Source organism: Macaca mulatta, chromosome 16 (assembly GCF_049350105.2).
Source record: "Macaca mulatta isolate MMU2019108-1 chromosome 16, T2T-MMU8v2.0, whole genome shotgun sequence".
Lineage (NCBI taxonomy): Eukaryota > Metazoa > Chordata > Mammalia > Primates > Cercopithecidae > Macaca > Macaca mulatta.
The window spans coordinates 21329339-21346261 of NC_133421.1; the positions used below are offsets into that span (position 1 = coordinate 21329339).

The window sequence follows — 16923 nt, forward strand, 5'->3', positions numbered from 1 at the left end:
GTTTTTGTTTTTATCACTTCTTTTTTTCCAGTGACTTCTGCTGATGGGACCAATGAATTTTAGTCTGGAATTTTTTTTCTGCTGCTGTATGGAAATCTGTTCTTTTCCTTATTTACCGAGAAGGAATCTGAGGCTATTGGGATGATTTTTCATCTCAAGACCGTGGGAAATAATCAGCTTTGAAGCATTTCCTGTGGCCATTTGCTGAAGTCTGGGATTCTGTCAGCTGTGCCCCATCCGGATTTTCAGTGTTAATGTTTCCATGTTAGGTGGGAGGCTAACCAGATACGCCACGTGCCGGTTGGTCTAGGAGCCAGCGTCCGAGGGCTCTCATTCTTCCCCGGAAGTCCCTCCGCCGCGGCACTGCTGACATTGTAGGCCAGATGCTTCCTTGTGGGGCTCCCCTTTGGGTTACAGATGTCTAGCAGCATCTCTGGGATCTGCCAGTAGCACCCCAAGTTATCACACCATAAATGCCTCTGCACATTGCCATGCGCCCCTTGGGCTTAGAACTACTACTGTAGAAGAGGTCAGGAGCAAATTCGACCCATGTTCCAAAAAGCTCCAGCTCAGTATTTTCAATGTGTGGTTCGCTTACGTTCTATTTCCTGCTGAGTCCCCTGGCAATTGAGCTATGTGCACATTCTTATTTTGTTGGTTCTCAGACTTGAATGCTTTGGCCTTCCGCTTCCCAGTGCTTATTGTGCTTGTCGCCGAGCCCGGAATGCCCTCTCCCACTCCCGGAGACTCGTCATTATTTTCTGATCATCCAGAATGGTTTCCCAATCGCCTTTCTATTTCTTGCCTTAAAAGGATAATGAAGCTGAGGCCCGAGATAACCCCTCCAATGCAGGCTCTGAAGGCAGCGATTTGGTGGCAGAACAGCGTGTTTTCAGGGAACAGGAGACATGTGTGGACTCTGACTTTCCCTGGTGCCCAGCACCTAATTGTATTCCTTAAATAGTGGTTCCCTCTCCCCTCCTTTTCTCCCTCCCTCCTTTCTCTTCTACTTTACACTGTGAAATCTATGAGTTGCAGTTTAAGCCTTACACTATTCTGGAGAGGAGAGAAACTTGGTAAGAAAATAAAATGTTGGAAAAATTTAAAGAAAACACCCCCGGAACGACATCCCCCACCCCACCAAGGGAGGGGGGTCCTGGATTGAACTGTAATTCCTTGGTTGATGTGATCCTTTGTGGTGTTCGTGAGGATTTTAGGACATCATGAGATTAATAATAGAAACCTTTTTTTCACTGTCTTCTACTTGGCCGGAGCCTGTTTATTTTGTATGACTAATTCACATCCATAAGAAAACGATTACTCAGCTGGCATTCCCACCTGTGTTTATCTTTCAGCAGCCAGGATTTGTTAAACCCTGGGCAATTTTAATTGCTGTGAAGTGTCTTCCCTGCAGGTGCGTTTCCCTTGCTTCTTTCTCTCTTTGACATTTCCAAATGAAAATAGTCTTTCTGTGTAGAAGAGCGTGTTCCTTGGATCTGGTATGTCCGTCTGCCTCCTGCCCTGAACACACATTTAACTGACCCATCACTGTGTGCTGCTGAGTCAGAAGGCAGAGCAGCGCTCCGTTGAACACCATCAACAGTTTTTGTCCGGAGGGCGGCTCATAGTTGTCGACAGCCTTTTGTGTGCCTGGCACCCGATGGACCTGTTCTCCTTTCGTCATTACAGTTTTACGAAGTTGGCACTGATAACTCCATCTTACTGGGTGAAGATGTAGAGAATCGTGTTCAAAAAGCATGGCTGAGTTCACAATGTTAACAGTGGAGCTGAATTTGGACCAGGTGCATTTGATCTACAGCCTTGGTGCTCTCCGGGGAGCAAAGATTATTCAGAGAGGCCATCCGTCCCTGGTGTTTAGGCATGTAGGTTTTGGAACCAATTTAGACTGGGTTTGAATCTTGGCTCCATGATAAACTGTGAGATTTGGGTAAGTTGCTTAACCTGTCTTGGGGAAATGAAGTTTCCTCACCTGTGAAATGGAGATGTCTTAGTCTGTTCAGGCTGCTATAAGAAAAATACCGTAGACTGGGTGGCTTATAAACAACAGAAATTTATTGCTCACAGTTCTGGAGGCTGCGTCGTCCAAGATCAAGGTGCCACTCGATTTGGTGTCTGGCAAGGGCCTGCTGTCTGGTTCATAAACGGAGTTCTCTTGCAGGGCCCTCACTTGGTGGAAGGGGCAAACAAGCTCCCTCAGGCACTAATTGCATTGATGAGGGCTGTGCCTCCCAGATGCCCTACCTCCTAATACCACAGTGGGGATTAGGTTCCAACATGTACATTCTGGGAGAACATTCAGATCATAGCAGGAGGTGACCCTTACCTCATAGGGTTACTGAGCCATTCACATAGAGCATTTAGCAGTGCCTTGCCAGGCTCAGAGTGAAATAGGATAGCTGCTCTCAGCTCATGACAGCGTTTATGTAAATGAACTGACTTCCTAGGTCAGAGAGCCAGGCCGAGGGGCTGGATGACAGGAGGGTAGTAGAAGTGGTGGGAAGTGGATTGGGAGGAAGCCTGAAGAAACTAGGAGAGGGCCTAGGGGTGCACCTGCTCCCCTTCTAGTAGGAGTCCTTCCTGCAAGTGGACGGAGGGCAGCATATTGTGTATTTTTTTCTTTTTCTTTCTTTCTTTTCTTTTCTCTTTTTTTGGAGATGGCGTCTCCCTCTGTCACCCAGGCTGGAGTACAGTGGCTCAATCTTGGTTCACTACAACCTCTGCCTCCTGGGTTCAAGCGATTCTCACGCCTCAGTTCCCCGAGTAGCTGGGACTACAGTTGTGCGCCACCCCATTCAGCTAATTTTTTGTATTTTTAGTGAAACGGGATCTCCCCGTGTTGCCTAGGCTGGTCTCGAACTCATGAACACAGGCAATCCACCCACCTTGGCCTCCTAAAGTGCTAGGATTACAGGCGTGAGCCACTCCCAGCCTATACTGTATATTTTAAGTTTGAGAAGATGAGATTTGAGGAGAAGTGTATGGCTGATGGGTGGGTACAAAATAGAAAGCCTAGCCCAGGAAAACAATGATGGGAGTGAAGCCGAAGATGCTCAGGAAAAGGGAGTGTGGGCGGCAGGAGGGGGATGGATGAGGAGCATTTTCTGGGTACAGTCAGGTGAGAATAGATGGGTTGAATTCAGAGGGTCCAAGAGAATCGGGAAAGAGGCCTGATGCAACAAACACGGGCCTGGAGAGCGCTGCCTCAGAGCGGGCCACCCGCCACCCCTGAAAGGCGGCTGCATGTTCGTCAGGGGCACCATCCACAGGATCCACACATTTGTTGCCAGAGATTAAGAGAGAAGTTTAAATACTTGAATTTTGGCTGAGATGGCTTTTCCTTCTTTTCTTTAACCAAGGTCTTAGACTCCTGAAATGTTGGGGAAAAGGTTGACAGGGAAAACGTCTACCTTCGTCCTGCTGCTTTTCATCTCTATATTTTTCTCTTTTGTGGTGGAGGTGGGCAGTAAATAAAAGGCATTTCATTTCAGGGGTAACCTGGGCAGGTTTTGGAAAATGTAGTCAGATTGCAAAATCATCCTATGTTTTCATAAAGTAAGCCCTGTAATATCCAGTCCTTTATTTATTTTTTTATTTAGAGAGAGGGTTTCACTCTGTCACCCAGGCTGGAGTGAAGGGGCATGATCACAGCTCACTGCAGCCTCGACCTCCTGGACTCATGCCATCTTCCCAGCTCAGCCTCCCAAGTAGCTGGGACTACAGGTGTGCACCATCATGCCTGGCTAATTTTTGTATTTTTTGTAGAGACAGAGTCTTGCTGTGTTGCCCAGGCTGGCCTCAAACTCCTGGACCAAGTGATCCTCCCCCTTTGGCCTCCCCAAATATTGGAATTACAAGCATGAGCCACTGTGCCTGGCCTGTAATAGTCATTTCTAAGTAATTCTAATCATAACAAAGGGCGCCTTGATTAAACAAATATTTTATTAAGTCATCTCCATGAGTCAGACAGGTTGCTGGTTGATTCTGCAGTAATTGGTAAAATTCATCAGTAATTCTCTTCAAGAGTCATTCCGGCTCTGTTCATTCATTTTATTTTGGGAGGGGGTCCTCATGAAATTAGTTACTGTATAGGCCTCAACCTAGGCATTCTTTCATTGTTGCTGTGGAAACCAGCAATAAAAATCGTGGGTTGAAGAAGAAAAATAACTGGTGCCGAACATCTGTAAAATACACAAGAATTAAATTGCTTTTCGTAATCCAGAATTTTAAAAAATCATGATACTTGGAACAAAGCTGAGACTCATAAGGTTCTGAACTAATTATGTAACTGAATCATTAATAGTTTTCCTTGGAAACACTATGGAAAACAAATTACACCGCCTTTAAAGGAGTGTTTCCACCGGTAGCAGCATTCACAGAGCTGCTGCCGTCAGCGCTGCAGTGTGAGCTCGGTCAGGTGCATGCCTGGACACACGCCACCAGCTGGTCACTGTTGCAATAGGGTTGGGAACTAGATGGCCTCGCAGAGAGACATTGTCAGGAGAAACGACGTCGCAGGCTGAGCAGGATGCTGCCTGTGGTTCTTCTCGTGGCTGGCTAACAGGTCGTGAGGGGAGAGGCAGCCAGGGATACTAGCACTGGCCACCATCCCCCGGGGGCAGTTAATGAGACCCCGCCTCCTACCCTGTGCCCTGTGAGAGTGGCCATTGGAAGTGGTTGTCACTTGTGGGTGTTTTGTAAAGTGCATTTCTGATGTTCTTTGGTGCCCTGTGTCACACCCTGAGTCCGTGGGGACAGGCGGAGTCAGGGTTGGGGCTGGAAGAGAGCCGAGAGGGTGTTTAATCCAGACCTGTTATGTTATTGACGGAAGAAGCAGAGCCTCTGAGAGGGTGAGGGATGGGCCGGGCCTCTCCTTGCTAAGGAATCACAGCGCCGGTCCCTGCTGGCCAGTCTCGGGCCGTCTTCCACATCTCTGTGTGGATTTTCCCCTGATGTCTTTAGCTGCATCTTGCTGGTTTGAACAATTTTCCTTTCCTAAAATATTGCAGTTAGGGCAGTCACTCTGCCCTACAGGGTTGGGTCTGACCAATTAAAATGTACTTCATTCATTTTTATATGAAACTCATTTTTATATGGAAAAAGTCATTTTGTGCTTCTGTGAATTCTTTCAAGTAATTCATTTATGTTTATTTTAAAAGTAAGTAAATTGTTCCTTTGTCAACCCTAAAGCCACAAAGCTTATGGGCTTTTTATGTGTTGACTCTGGCTGACCTGTTTTATCTGGGTGTGAGATACAGACACATAGCGTATGGATGGGTATTTGGTGGAATGCTGTGTCAGGTCATTCTGCTGAAAAGTGATGTCAGGACATCAGTAATGTGGCTAAGTTTCAGTAGTTTGGTAAAAGCTGTTGTGGAGTTGTAAAAATTAGCCTAGTATAAAGCCTATAAACCCATCTTAGGAATATTCTATTTCCAGCCAAATCATAGGCGCTCCTACTCTATGATAGTCCGCGGTGACGTGCTGTGTGGGGTAAAGTGTGATGATGTCATGACGCTGGTTCAAGTGATGGAGACATGCTTTGCTTTTCTGCTGTTTTGCAGGACAGACCCGCGAAGACAAACATGCGGAGTGCAGCCAAGCCCTGGAGCCCAGCCATCAGAGCAGGAGGCCACGGCCCAGACCGGGCACGGCCTCTGCCTGCAGCCCCTTCCGGCATGAAGAGTTCTAAGTCTTCAACTTCCTTGGCTTTTGAGTCCCGACTCAGCAGGGTATGGACCAAAATGCACGGGGCCGGGCAGGGCGCCTGGATACCCTGGGTTGGGAGGATTGAAGAGGGCAGTAGGCAGACCAGTGGCCTCTGGGGGCAGGGAAGGAGGTTCCCAAGGAGGGGTCGCAGGAGGACCAGCATGCCTGGACATGAAGGAGTGGAGCTAGCGCGTGGGAGTGGGGGCCCCCCAGGGTCCAGAAAGGAGGTCTGCAAAATGTTTAACACAGTAATTAAGGTCCTCTGCCCTGGGTTGCATGGACATCCCGGCAGTTTTGCCCCCAGCACCACCCTGGATGGGGGTCGAGGTCATGCACGATCTTTGCAGCCCCCCACAATCCGGTTGTGGTTCTTCAAGCCCCTCTTGCTGGACCCCGCAGCAGCATGGACACTGTTGATTACGCCCTTCATCAGGGAGTGCGTTCTCCTCTGGTTTTCTCCTCTCTCCATCCCTTTGGTCTTTAAGGTTGGGTGGGCCCATGACACATTCCTGCACTCATCTCTTTTCTAGCTGCATTCATTTCTTTACATGAGAGGCTCTCACTGTGCAACGCCTAGCGCCTCCTTAGCTGCCCTGAGATGAATTCATAGACAGGAGCACCTACCTCGTGCAATGCTTTAGAAAAATCATTACGATCTTCTAATTCGAAAGGGAGGTATTAAATAGCATGCATTTCCATCTGCAATGCCTGAGCACAGCTGTGCTGAAGGCCTTGCGATGATCCTTAAAGCACCATGGGCATGACAGCTACAATGCAGATGGATTTGAGCTGCAGACTGATTTGAGTCGTGTTGATGACTCAACTACGGTGAAGGCTGCTGCAGGAGTGACGGGATTGTTTTGAAATAGCAGACACTCTTGGTGAAGTTCTGAACCAAACATCGTGCCAGCTCCCTTTGTTTTATGTATTCTTGGAAAGTTCAGGGTACCTTAGAGCTAGGCAAGGGGCACATTGTTTTTATGAGTCAAATGGAGGGAGGCTCTAGGCTCAGATAATAATAAAAGGTGTTCCACCTGCGTCGGTGCCTGTGGATTCAGTGAAACGTGTGTGGGTCGTGGAGCTGTTCTTTGTGTAAGATTGTCATGAGCATTTTAGGACTAACACATCCAGTCATGGTGACAATAAAAAATGTGCCCTCAGATTTTCAACACATCCCCTGAGGGACAGCACTGTCCCCATCGAGAACCATTGTTCCAGGTGACAGGGTCCATTCTCATGGCTTTTAACACTCTACATGGATAACGTCCAAATTTTCATCTCCAGCTGGGACCCCTCTAACTGCCTTTGTGACATCACCCTTGGATGTCCAAACACTCCCTCCAATGTAACATGTCCAAAACTGAATCTCAGTGCTTTCCTCTCCATCTCTCTCACCACCCGCTAACCTGCTCCCCCTCAATCTTACTGTTTGTGTAAACAGCAACTCCGTCTTTTCAGTTGCCCAGGCCACAGCCAGTGGCATCACCCTTAAACCCTCCTTTTCTCATGTCTCACAGTCCATCAGTGAAAGGCCATCACTTCTACCTTAAAAATATGTGTCAACTCCAGCCAATTCCCACCGCCTCCCTTGTGACTAGTTGGGTCATGCCCCCACCCTTCTGTGCCCTGGTCCCGGTCCTTGGAACACCTGAGTCATGTCACTTCTCTGCTTCAACCCTCTAGTGACTCTCCCCATTCACTCAGAGTGAAAAGCAAAGTCCTTGAAATGGCCAGCGTCCCCTCCCTCTCAGATGTGGTCTCGTTCCTCTGTGCCCTGGCTCCTGGAGCTCCAGCCACACAGTCTGCTGGTGTCTGGTGACAGCTGTCCCTCGAATTGCCAGGTGCACTCCTGCGCTAGTGTGTTTGTGTTTGCTTCTCCCTCTGCCTGGAAAGCACCTGGTGCCTCTGTAGGAAGTGCCCTTGACCTCCATCCTCCTCCTCCTGCTGCCTTGTTTTCCTTCTCAGCTCTTGGTGCCATTGCACCCATCTGATGTTTAGGGTCTGTCTTCTCATGGCTGGAAAGTAAGCCCCCTTGGGGAAGGGACTGTATGCTTTCTTTGTTGTCCTCATTTCTGTCCCCAGTGCTTAGAAGAGCATCTGCTACCTGGTAGGCACTCAGTATTTATTGAATGATGAACACACCTGTTTTCTGGCGGTCTGATGGAACAGGAGGAGCTTGGGGGTGTGGGGCTGGCCTGAGCTGGAATCCTGGCTCTGCCACTTCCCCACTGTGAAGCTGCAGGCAAGCTGTGTAGTTGCCCTGAGCTTGTGCTTCCTTGTCTTTCAGATGAAGGTAACACCTTCTTTGCCACAAGGAGTAAATGTGGGTAAAGCATCCTATGTGTAATTTTGTTTATTATTCTATTATCCTGGATTCAACCATCATTTCCATTAGTTTTGTTTTTATTATCTTCAACCCAACAGCACATTTTAAACTTAGATTTTTATGTTTATTACTATTTTTTCTATATCCAATAAGCAATATATAAACTTAGATTTTTTTTTTTTTTTTTTGAGACGGAGTCTTGCTGTGTCACCCAGGCTGGAGTGCAATGGCCAGATCTCGGCTCACTGCAAGCTCCGCCTCCCGGGTTCACGCCATTATCCTGCCTCAGCCTCCCGAGTAGCTGGGACTACAGGCACTCGCCACCTCGCCCGGCTAGTTTTTTTTGTATTTTTTAGTAGAGACGGGGTTTCACCGTGTTAGCCAGGATGGTCTCGATCTCTTGACCTCGTGATCCGCCCGTCTCGGCCTCCCAAAGTGCTGGGATTACAGGCTTGAGCCACCGCGCCCGGCCATAAACTTAGATTTTTAAATGAATACATACATTCCACAATAACAGACCATTACAGCTGCTGGAATATGGAATTTTTTTTTTTTGAGACAGAGTCTCACTCTGTCGCCCAGGCTGGAGTGCAGTGGCACGATCTTGGCTCACTGCAAGTTCTGCCTCCCGGGTTCACGCCATTCTCCTGCCTCAGCCTCCCCAGTAGCTGGGACTACAGGCACCCACCACCACGCTCAGCTAATTTTTTGTATTTTCGGTAGAGATGGGGTTTCACCGTGTTAGCTAGGATGGTCTCGATTTCCTGACCTCATGATCCGCCCGCCTTGGCCTTCCAAAGTGCTGGGATTACAGGCGTGAGCCACCACGCCTGGCTGGAAATATTTTTAAAAGCAGTGCTTAAAATAAGGCCTCGGCTGGGCAGGGTGGCTCATGCCACTTTGGGAGGCTGAGGTGGGCGGATCACCTGAGGTCAGGAGTTCAAGACCAGCCTGACCAACATGGTGAAATCCTATCTCTACTAAAAAAAAAAACAAAAAAATTAGCCTTAGCCGGGCATGGTGGCATATACCTGTAGTCCCAGCTACTTGGGAATCTGAGACAGGAGGATCGCTTGAATCCAGGAGGCAGAGGTTGCAGTGAACCAAGATCACATCACTGCACTCCAGCCTGGGTGACAGAGTGAGACTCTATCTCAAAAAAAAAAAAAAAAAAAAAAAAAAAAAAAAAAAATATATATATATATATATATATATATATATATATATATATATATAAATGTATATGTAAAGGCTGGAAGTGTAGGAATGTGTTTTTTTTTTTTTTAATTTAAAAATACTTTATTGCTAAAAAATGCTAAGGATCATTTGAGCTTTCAGTGAGTTGTAATCTTTTCCCTAGTAGAGGGTCTTGCCTTGATGTTGAAGGCCACTGATTGATCAGCGTGGTGGTTGTTGAAGGTTGGGGTGGCTGTGGAAATTTCTTAAAATATGACAACAGTGAAGTTGGCTGCATCAACTGACTCTTCCTTTCACAAAAGATTTCTCTGTATCATGTGATGCTGTTGGATAATATTTCACCCACAGTAGAGCTTGTTTCAAAATTGGAGTCAACAGGTCTGTAATCCCAGCACTTTAAGAGGCCAAGGCAGGTGGAACACCTGAGGCCGGGAGTTTAAGACCAGCCTGGCCAACATGATGAAACCCCATCTCCACCAAAAATACAAAAATCAGCCAGGCATGGTAGCATGTGCCTGCAATCCCAGCCACTCGGGAGGCTGAGGCAGGAGAACCGCCTGAACCCATGAGGCAGAGGTTGCAGTGGGCCGAGACTGCACCACTGCATTCCAGTCTGGGTGACAGAGCGAGACTGTCTCAAAAAAAAAAAAAAAAAAAGGAGTCAATCCTCTCGAACTTTACTTCTAATTTAATAAATTTATGTGGTATTTTAAAATCCTTTGTTATTTTAACAATGGTCAACATCTTCACCAGGAGTAGACTCCATCTCTAGAAACCACCTTTCTTTGCTCGTCCACAAGAAGCAGTTCCTCATCCGTTCAAGTTCTATGAGATTGCAGCAATTCAGTCAAGCGTAGGAGTGTTTCTAAAGGACAATGAATGAGATTCTGGCCACTTCTCCCATCAATAGGTTCATGTTTTGGAAACTTGTTCCACAGGGAAAATGTCAGGGAAAAGCAAATACAGTCATTCCTTGGTATCCTTGGGGGATTGGTTCCAGGACCCACTGTGGATACCAAAATCCATGGATGCTCAAGTCCCTGATATAAAGGGTATTTGCATATAACCTACACTCATCCTCCCGTATACTTTAAGTCATTTCTAGATTATTTATGATACCTCATGCAATGTAACTGCCACGTACACAGTTGTTACACTGTATCGTTTTAAATTTTTTTATTGTTGTATTATTAATTTTTAAAATTAATGTTTTGAAAAACTTTTTCTGCACTTGGTACCATGTGCATATTAGGCGCCTTCTGCTCTCCTTCCCGATTCCTGTCCTCTCCAGGCCTGACTCTGTGCAGGACAATGATAGGGCTTGAGGGAAGGAGCAGCAGAAAGAAATGTAGCCCGCCTGGCCTTTCCAGCCCGGGTTCTGTTCATCTGATTTGACCTTCATCTTTCCACCTATGGTGTGGGAAGAAGAAAAAGACTAAACAGGAAGTCAGAGAACAGAAGTGAAAAAGAGGAAATTGTGGTGGACAAAAAAGCAAGTAATTTTCCCTCCCAATATTTTACTATGACAATTTGTAAGCACACGGTTCTACAGTAGTACAGGGGATCCTACAGCAGACACCATAGACCACCACCTAGGTCCTATGGTTAGCATCTTACTATATTTGCTTTATAGTAAATGGATAGATAGGGTTTCACTGGTCAAAACAGGAACCCTGAGACAAATCCACCCAAAGTAGAACTAAATACCTGACTTTCTTTTTTTAAATTTGAATTTGAATTTTTTTTAAATTTTACTTTAAGTTCTGGGATACATGTGCAGAACATGCAGGTTTGTTACATAGATATATATGTGCCATGGTGGTTTGCAGAATCTATCAACCCATCATCTAGGTTTTAAGCCCCACATGCATTAGGTATTTGTCTTAATGTTCTCCCTCTCCTTGTCCCCCCACCCACCAACAGACCTGGGTGTGTGATGTTCCTCTCCCGGTGTGCATGTGTTCTCATTGTTCAACTCCCACTTATGAGTGAGAACATGCAGTGTTTGGTTTTCTGTCCCTGTGTTAGTTTGCTGAGAATGATGGCTTCCAGCTTCATCCATGTCCCTGCAAAGGACGTGAGCTCATTCTTTTTTTGTGGCTGCATAGTATTCCATGGTGTATATGTGCCACATTTTCTTTATGCAGTCTATCATTGATGGACAATTAGGTTGGTTCCAAGTTTTTGCTATTGAAAATAGTGCTGCAATAAACATATGTGTGCATGTGTCTTTATAGTGGAATGATTTATATTCCTTTGGGTATATACCCAGTAATGAGATTGCTGGGTCAAATGGTATTTCTGGTTCTAGATCCTTGAGGAATCATCATACTGTCTTCCACGATGGTTGAACTAATTTACACTCCCACCAACAGTGTAAAAGCGTTCCTATTTCTCTACAGCCTCCCCAGCATCTGTTGTTTCCTGACTTTTTAATAATCACCATTCTAACTGGTGTGAGATGGTATCCCATTATGGTTTTGATTTGCATTTCTCTAATGACCAATGACGATGAGCTTTTTTTCATATGTTTGTTGGCTGCATAAATGTCTTCTTTTGAGAAGTGTCTAAATACCTGACTTTCAATATTGGCCTGAACTGCAGGAGCAGTGAAAGAAAGCAGGGCAGGGGCTGGGGGCATGGGAGCCCAGGGAGGGTGCAGACCCTCCTGTAAATCCTCTTCATGGTATCTGAGCGCAGCCCAGAAAAAAGAGTACCTGCAGTGCTCCAGTTGCCACAGGCAGCCATTTGCGAGACCCAGGTCTATTAGTCGGGGCTGTTTGGTTGCAAATGATGAAATGTTGGCTTGAGCTTGCTTCAGCAGAAAAGGAATGTGCTGAGCAGATCCTAAGGCTCCCATGTCACTGTGAGGAGGAAAAAGGTGCATTTTAACAAACCCTTCCCATGACTCTGATGTCTGCTCAAGTTTGAGAAGCAGTGTCCAACCATAACATGTTATCCACCACTAACAACCAGATTATGTTATGTCTGATGATTTTAGAGTGATGGATTCTTTTCTGCATCTTTGTGGAATTGAGAGGGATGTCTTAGTTACTGTAATCTGTGAGGTATTTAAACTTTTTCCTTTTATACGCTTTCTTATACAGGTGGTTGGCAGCTTAAATGTCAGTGAAACTGATAGTGGAGATATTTACTAAACACCAAAGCAGCACCGAAGTGCACACCTTCATAGGATCTTCTGGAACAAGCCAGAAATCTCAAGTTGTGCTGTGGCCAGGACACAGAGCCAAAAATGCAGTGGTGAATAGAGAAAGAGCAAGAATTAGTATCTGAGACTGGTAGCTTTCCCTTTGATGTTGCATCCAAAAAGCAGTGACAAAATAAGAGTAGCTACTTTCAGCTGTTTGTTTCGAAGGACACGTGGGATCAGTTTTTTGTCTTTATGTCCTACCCCCAGGAAACCTTCTAAGCTACCAGTCTTTTTCAAATGGAATTCCTTGTGGAAGGTGCAGGGGAAATGAAGTGCTCCCTTTGAAAGCTTTGCTGCTACTCAAACTCCATGCCCTACGGGAGGGAGGTGGCACAGCACTGGCCTGCAGCACATCATACTTATCCTGTTGCCTGGGAAGGACAGGGCCACATCTACCCACAGTGCAGTGTAAAATCCCACAGCCCAAGAGAAGACAGAGTCAGCTGGGTGTGGCTGGCTCACAAAATGGAACGCAATAGCTGAGTAAAATGTGTGTTATCCCTAGCTGTGCCTGGTGCATCACAGGCAGGCACACTATACATTTTTACTGAATTTTGTTCTTGGATGGATTTACCAGGAGAAGAGCCTGAGGTTCAGTGAGGTTAATGACTTGCTTGATCTTCTATTGTACTCTCTGGAATCCCCGTTGCATTGCATTCATCTTTTCCTAAAACACTCCCCTCCTTCCTCCTCCTCTTTGCCTTAATTTGAATTTAGTTTTTACAGGATAACAAGAGTAAAAACAATAATGATGATTTTCATTTGTTATTGTTATAGCTGGTATCTGTTGAATGCATACTGTGTCAGACACTGTTACCCTAAGCACACGACATGGCTAACTTGTTTAATCCTCAGAGCAACACTGCGAAGTGGGTACCATGACTCTACTTACTTTTTAGGTGAAGAAACCAAAGCACAGAGAGGTGACGTGATTTGCCCAAGGTCATACAGCTAAGCACTGGCAGAGCCAGGATTCAGACCCAGGTGGTCTGCATTTTGAGCCCTTGGCCACTAAACTGTGCTGCCACATGACATGGCTTTTGTCCCAACCCCTGTGACGTGGGGTGGAGGCCTCCTGGCTCCTGTTGGTCTTCAGCCTGGCGGTGCTGTGGAGAACACCCGCCCCTCCAGAATGCCTCGCTGCCCTCCCTGCCTGAGAAAAACCGCATCATGGCCTCTTCTGTGAGGTCTTGGGACTCCTCCAGCCCCTCCTGGGCTTTCTCCACATTTGTTTCTCTGCAGCTTAGTGCTGTCCTCAGTGTGTTCTGCACGGTTGTATGTGGTTAACTCTGCAGGTGTTAACTTTGTAGGTGGTTAACTCTGAGTGGCAGGGCCTCCTGATTCACTTTGACATTCATGCTATATACAAAGCGTACAGATCTACTTAGTGGACATGGGCTAAGATGTGCGTCCAGCCTCTAGTGGGTTTTTGGTAAATCTGAGCTGAATTATAGTGTCCAGGAAGGGAGGGACAGGAATGGAGAAGCCACAGGCCCAACAGAAGCAGCCCTGGCCCAGTGACAAGAAGGGAGGGAGGTTTTTGGAGCTGTTTCTCCTGCCGATCTTCCCCTCCCTCTCCCACATACATGTGGAGGGCTGCTGCAGTCTCCCTAGGAGCATGGTATCCCAGGAGGAGTGCCCCCCTGTCTCCCCAGGACCTCCGCATCCCCCGCTCACTTCCTCCTGGCACTGAAATTTGACTTTATCTCACTGCAGGATTCATTGAAAGGCTATTGGATGGCTGGAATGCCCTTCAGCCTTTACAGCTAACATACTAGGTGGCCTCATGTTCTAAGGGCTCTTTTGCTGTGGGTGAGCTGGCTGGAGGAGAAGGGGAGAGCAGAAGAGGGGCGAGGAAGGGAGCCCCACCCTCTGCTCAGGACCCATTGTTCACATTCTTTTCCGTGTCAAATGTTGCTTCAGCCAGGCCCTAGGCTATGAGTAGTGGCATTTCCATGTTTGTGGAATGGATATAAAGTCTGTTTTACGATCAGTGGTCAAAAATCAGCGTGTTTGAAGTGGAGGTACGATCAGTTGGTTAGTACGATATTTGGCATTTACCACGGGCACTTAATGGTGCAGTTCTTCTGATGTAAGGAGGGTAAAAAAGCAGCCACTACGTGTACTAAACAGAAGGCGTGATGAGTACAGTCAGTGCAGGATCGTGAAAGCATCAGCACATTCCTTCTTCAACTAATCAGCCCAGACAGCGTGGGGTATTTTTGTATTCTCTGCTGTTTGTGCTCTGAGTACATGTGCACAATATGCAGTGACATTGATCAATAAATTCTTTAAGCCTAATAAGCACATGCAGTCTCATAGCAATGAGGACATAAACAGGGAGAAGGATCTTAGGTGATTAAAATTCTTCTGTTTTCTGGCCAGGCATGGTGGCTCATGCCTGTAATCTCACCACTTTGGGAGGCCAAGGCGGGTGGATCACCTGAGGTCAGGAGTTTGAGACCAGCCTTGCCAACATAGAGAAACTCCGCCTCTGCTAAAAGTACAAAAATTAGCTGGGTGTGGTGGTGCATGCCTGTAATCCCAGCTACTTAGGAGGCTGAGGCAGGAGAATCGCTCAAATCTGGGAGGCGGAGGTTGCAGTGAGCCAAAATCGCACCACTGCACTCCAGCTTGGGTGAAAGAGTGAGACTGTCTCAAAAAAAAAAAAAAAAAAAGAAAAAGAAAAAAAATTATTCTCTTTCGGAGGTGAGGAAACTGAGCCCCTAGATGATAACTTTCCCAGGGCCCCGTGGCTCACAAGTTGCTCGATTCCTAACACAGCGTAATACTTCATGCCCTCCTTCCAAAGTTTTGTTTGTAAATCTGAAGATGCTGCTGTTGCTACCAGCCTGGAGAACCACCATGGGGGGCACTAGGAAAACAGCTGCAATGATGATGATGAAGATGATGATGAGAGCCACCAATATTTATGTTCTTAATCAAATGCTTTAAATTCTTTTTCCTTTTTTTTTTTTTTTTTGAGATGGAGTCTTGCTCTGCCGCCCAGGCTGGAGTGCAGTGGCGCGATCTCAGCTCACTGCAAGCTCTGCCTCCCGGGTTCATGCCATTCTCCTGCCTGAGCCTCCGGCGTAGCTGGGACTACAGGTGCCCGCCACCTCGCCCGGCAAATTTTTTTTTTTGTATTTTTAGTAGAGATGGGGTCTCACTGTGTTAGCCAGGATGGTCTCGATCTCCTGACCTCGTGATCTGCCCGCCTTGGCCTCCCAAAGTGCTGGGATTACAGGCGTGAGCCACTGCACCTGGCCTTTTAAATTCTTAACTAAGGGCACAACTCTAGAGATATACCAATTGCTTTCTCTCTTTCTTTCTTTTTTTTGGAGACAGGCGCTTGCTCTGTTGCCCAGACTAGAGTGCAATGGTGCAATCACAGCTCACTGCAGCCTCGAACTCAAGCAGTCCTCCCACCTCAGCCTCCTGAGTAGCTAGGACTACCCAGGAGCAGCCCCATGCCCCACGAATTTTTAAAAAAGATTATTTGTAGAAATGGAGTCTCACTATGTTGCTCAGGCTGGTCTTGAACTCCTGGCCTCAAGTAATTCTCTTGCCTTGGCCTTGAAATGTTTTCTCCATTTTAGAATTGAAGAACTGCAGCATCGGTCCCCGGGTCATATAGGTGGGAAGAAGTAGCACCGCTCCCTTCACCACTCCCTGGGCTGCCTCCTTCCTGTGTGATTGCTGGGAGCCTCCTATATAGAGATCCCAGGTCCCAAGTCCTCTTTCGCATCTCCCACTCCCTCCCAACCCTTGAAAACAAAAACAAACCCTGCGATGCAGCACTTACTGCTAACTCCCCACCAGAGATCCTCCAGCCCTGAGCGTGGTGCTGCAGCTCCCTGTACTTTCCCCCAGTCACTGTTACTGCTTCACCCCTGTTCTTATCATGACTGGCGCCACCTCTGTTGCCGTGCCAGGTCCTCTTGCAGTGCACCAAAGGCAAAACTCCCACTGCTTGCCCACTGCTGTCCTGTGTTTCCTCCAACTGTCGTCTCACCCAGACCTCCTGTCCCAGGAACCAACCCCTTATGGAAGGGGGCAGGGCAAGCTCTACCTCTGCTGCTCTGGGGTGGTGGCTGGGGACGGAGGCTGTGGTGGGATCTCCGAGGGGATTTCGCTTCTGTTCCCAGTAGGAGTGCTCTCATTTGTTGGATTTCCCGGTTTATTCTGGGTTTCACAGAGCCCTTCCTCTCTTGGCCTTTGCTGTAGAGTTTGAAAATTCTGCACTTTGAGTCAGACTTGCAGATTTTAGTAATGTCAGATAATCAGACAGGGGAAAAGCAGAATCCAGCGTGTATGGCTTGCATTATTGCGTTAAGAATTCCCTTAACCACTGTGATTTCCCTTTTTCATTTGAGATGTCATCTAGGGAGTTTTCAAAGTCTCAAACCAGAATTGGTTTTCCTTTGGGGACCGGGGAGGCACCTGCGTGTGCTTCTTGGAA

General features: G+C 47.0%; 1 protein-coding gene across 8 annotated transcripts in view; it reads left to right on the plus strand.

Moving 5' to 3' along the window:
* Positions 1 to 16923, plus strand: part of SPECC1 (sperm antigen with calponin homology and coiled-coil domains 1) — a 310488-nt gene that overhangs the window by 84969 nt on the left and 208596 nt on the right. For all 8 annotated transcript variants that reach the window (XR_013406174.1, XR_013406175.1, XM_028836114.2 and 5 more), the window contains exon 2: positions 5583 to 5750. Coding sequence is in view for 6 of the 8 variants with exons in the window: in XM_028836114.2 (XP_028691947.2) it covers positions 5604 to 5750 (147 nt within the window). In the remaining 2 variants the exon portion in view is untranslated. The remainder of the gene's footprint in view (positions 1 to 5582; positions 5751 to 16923) is intronic.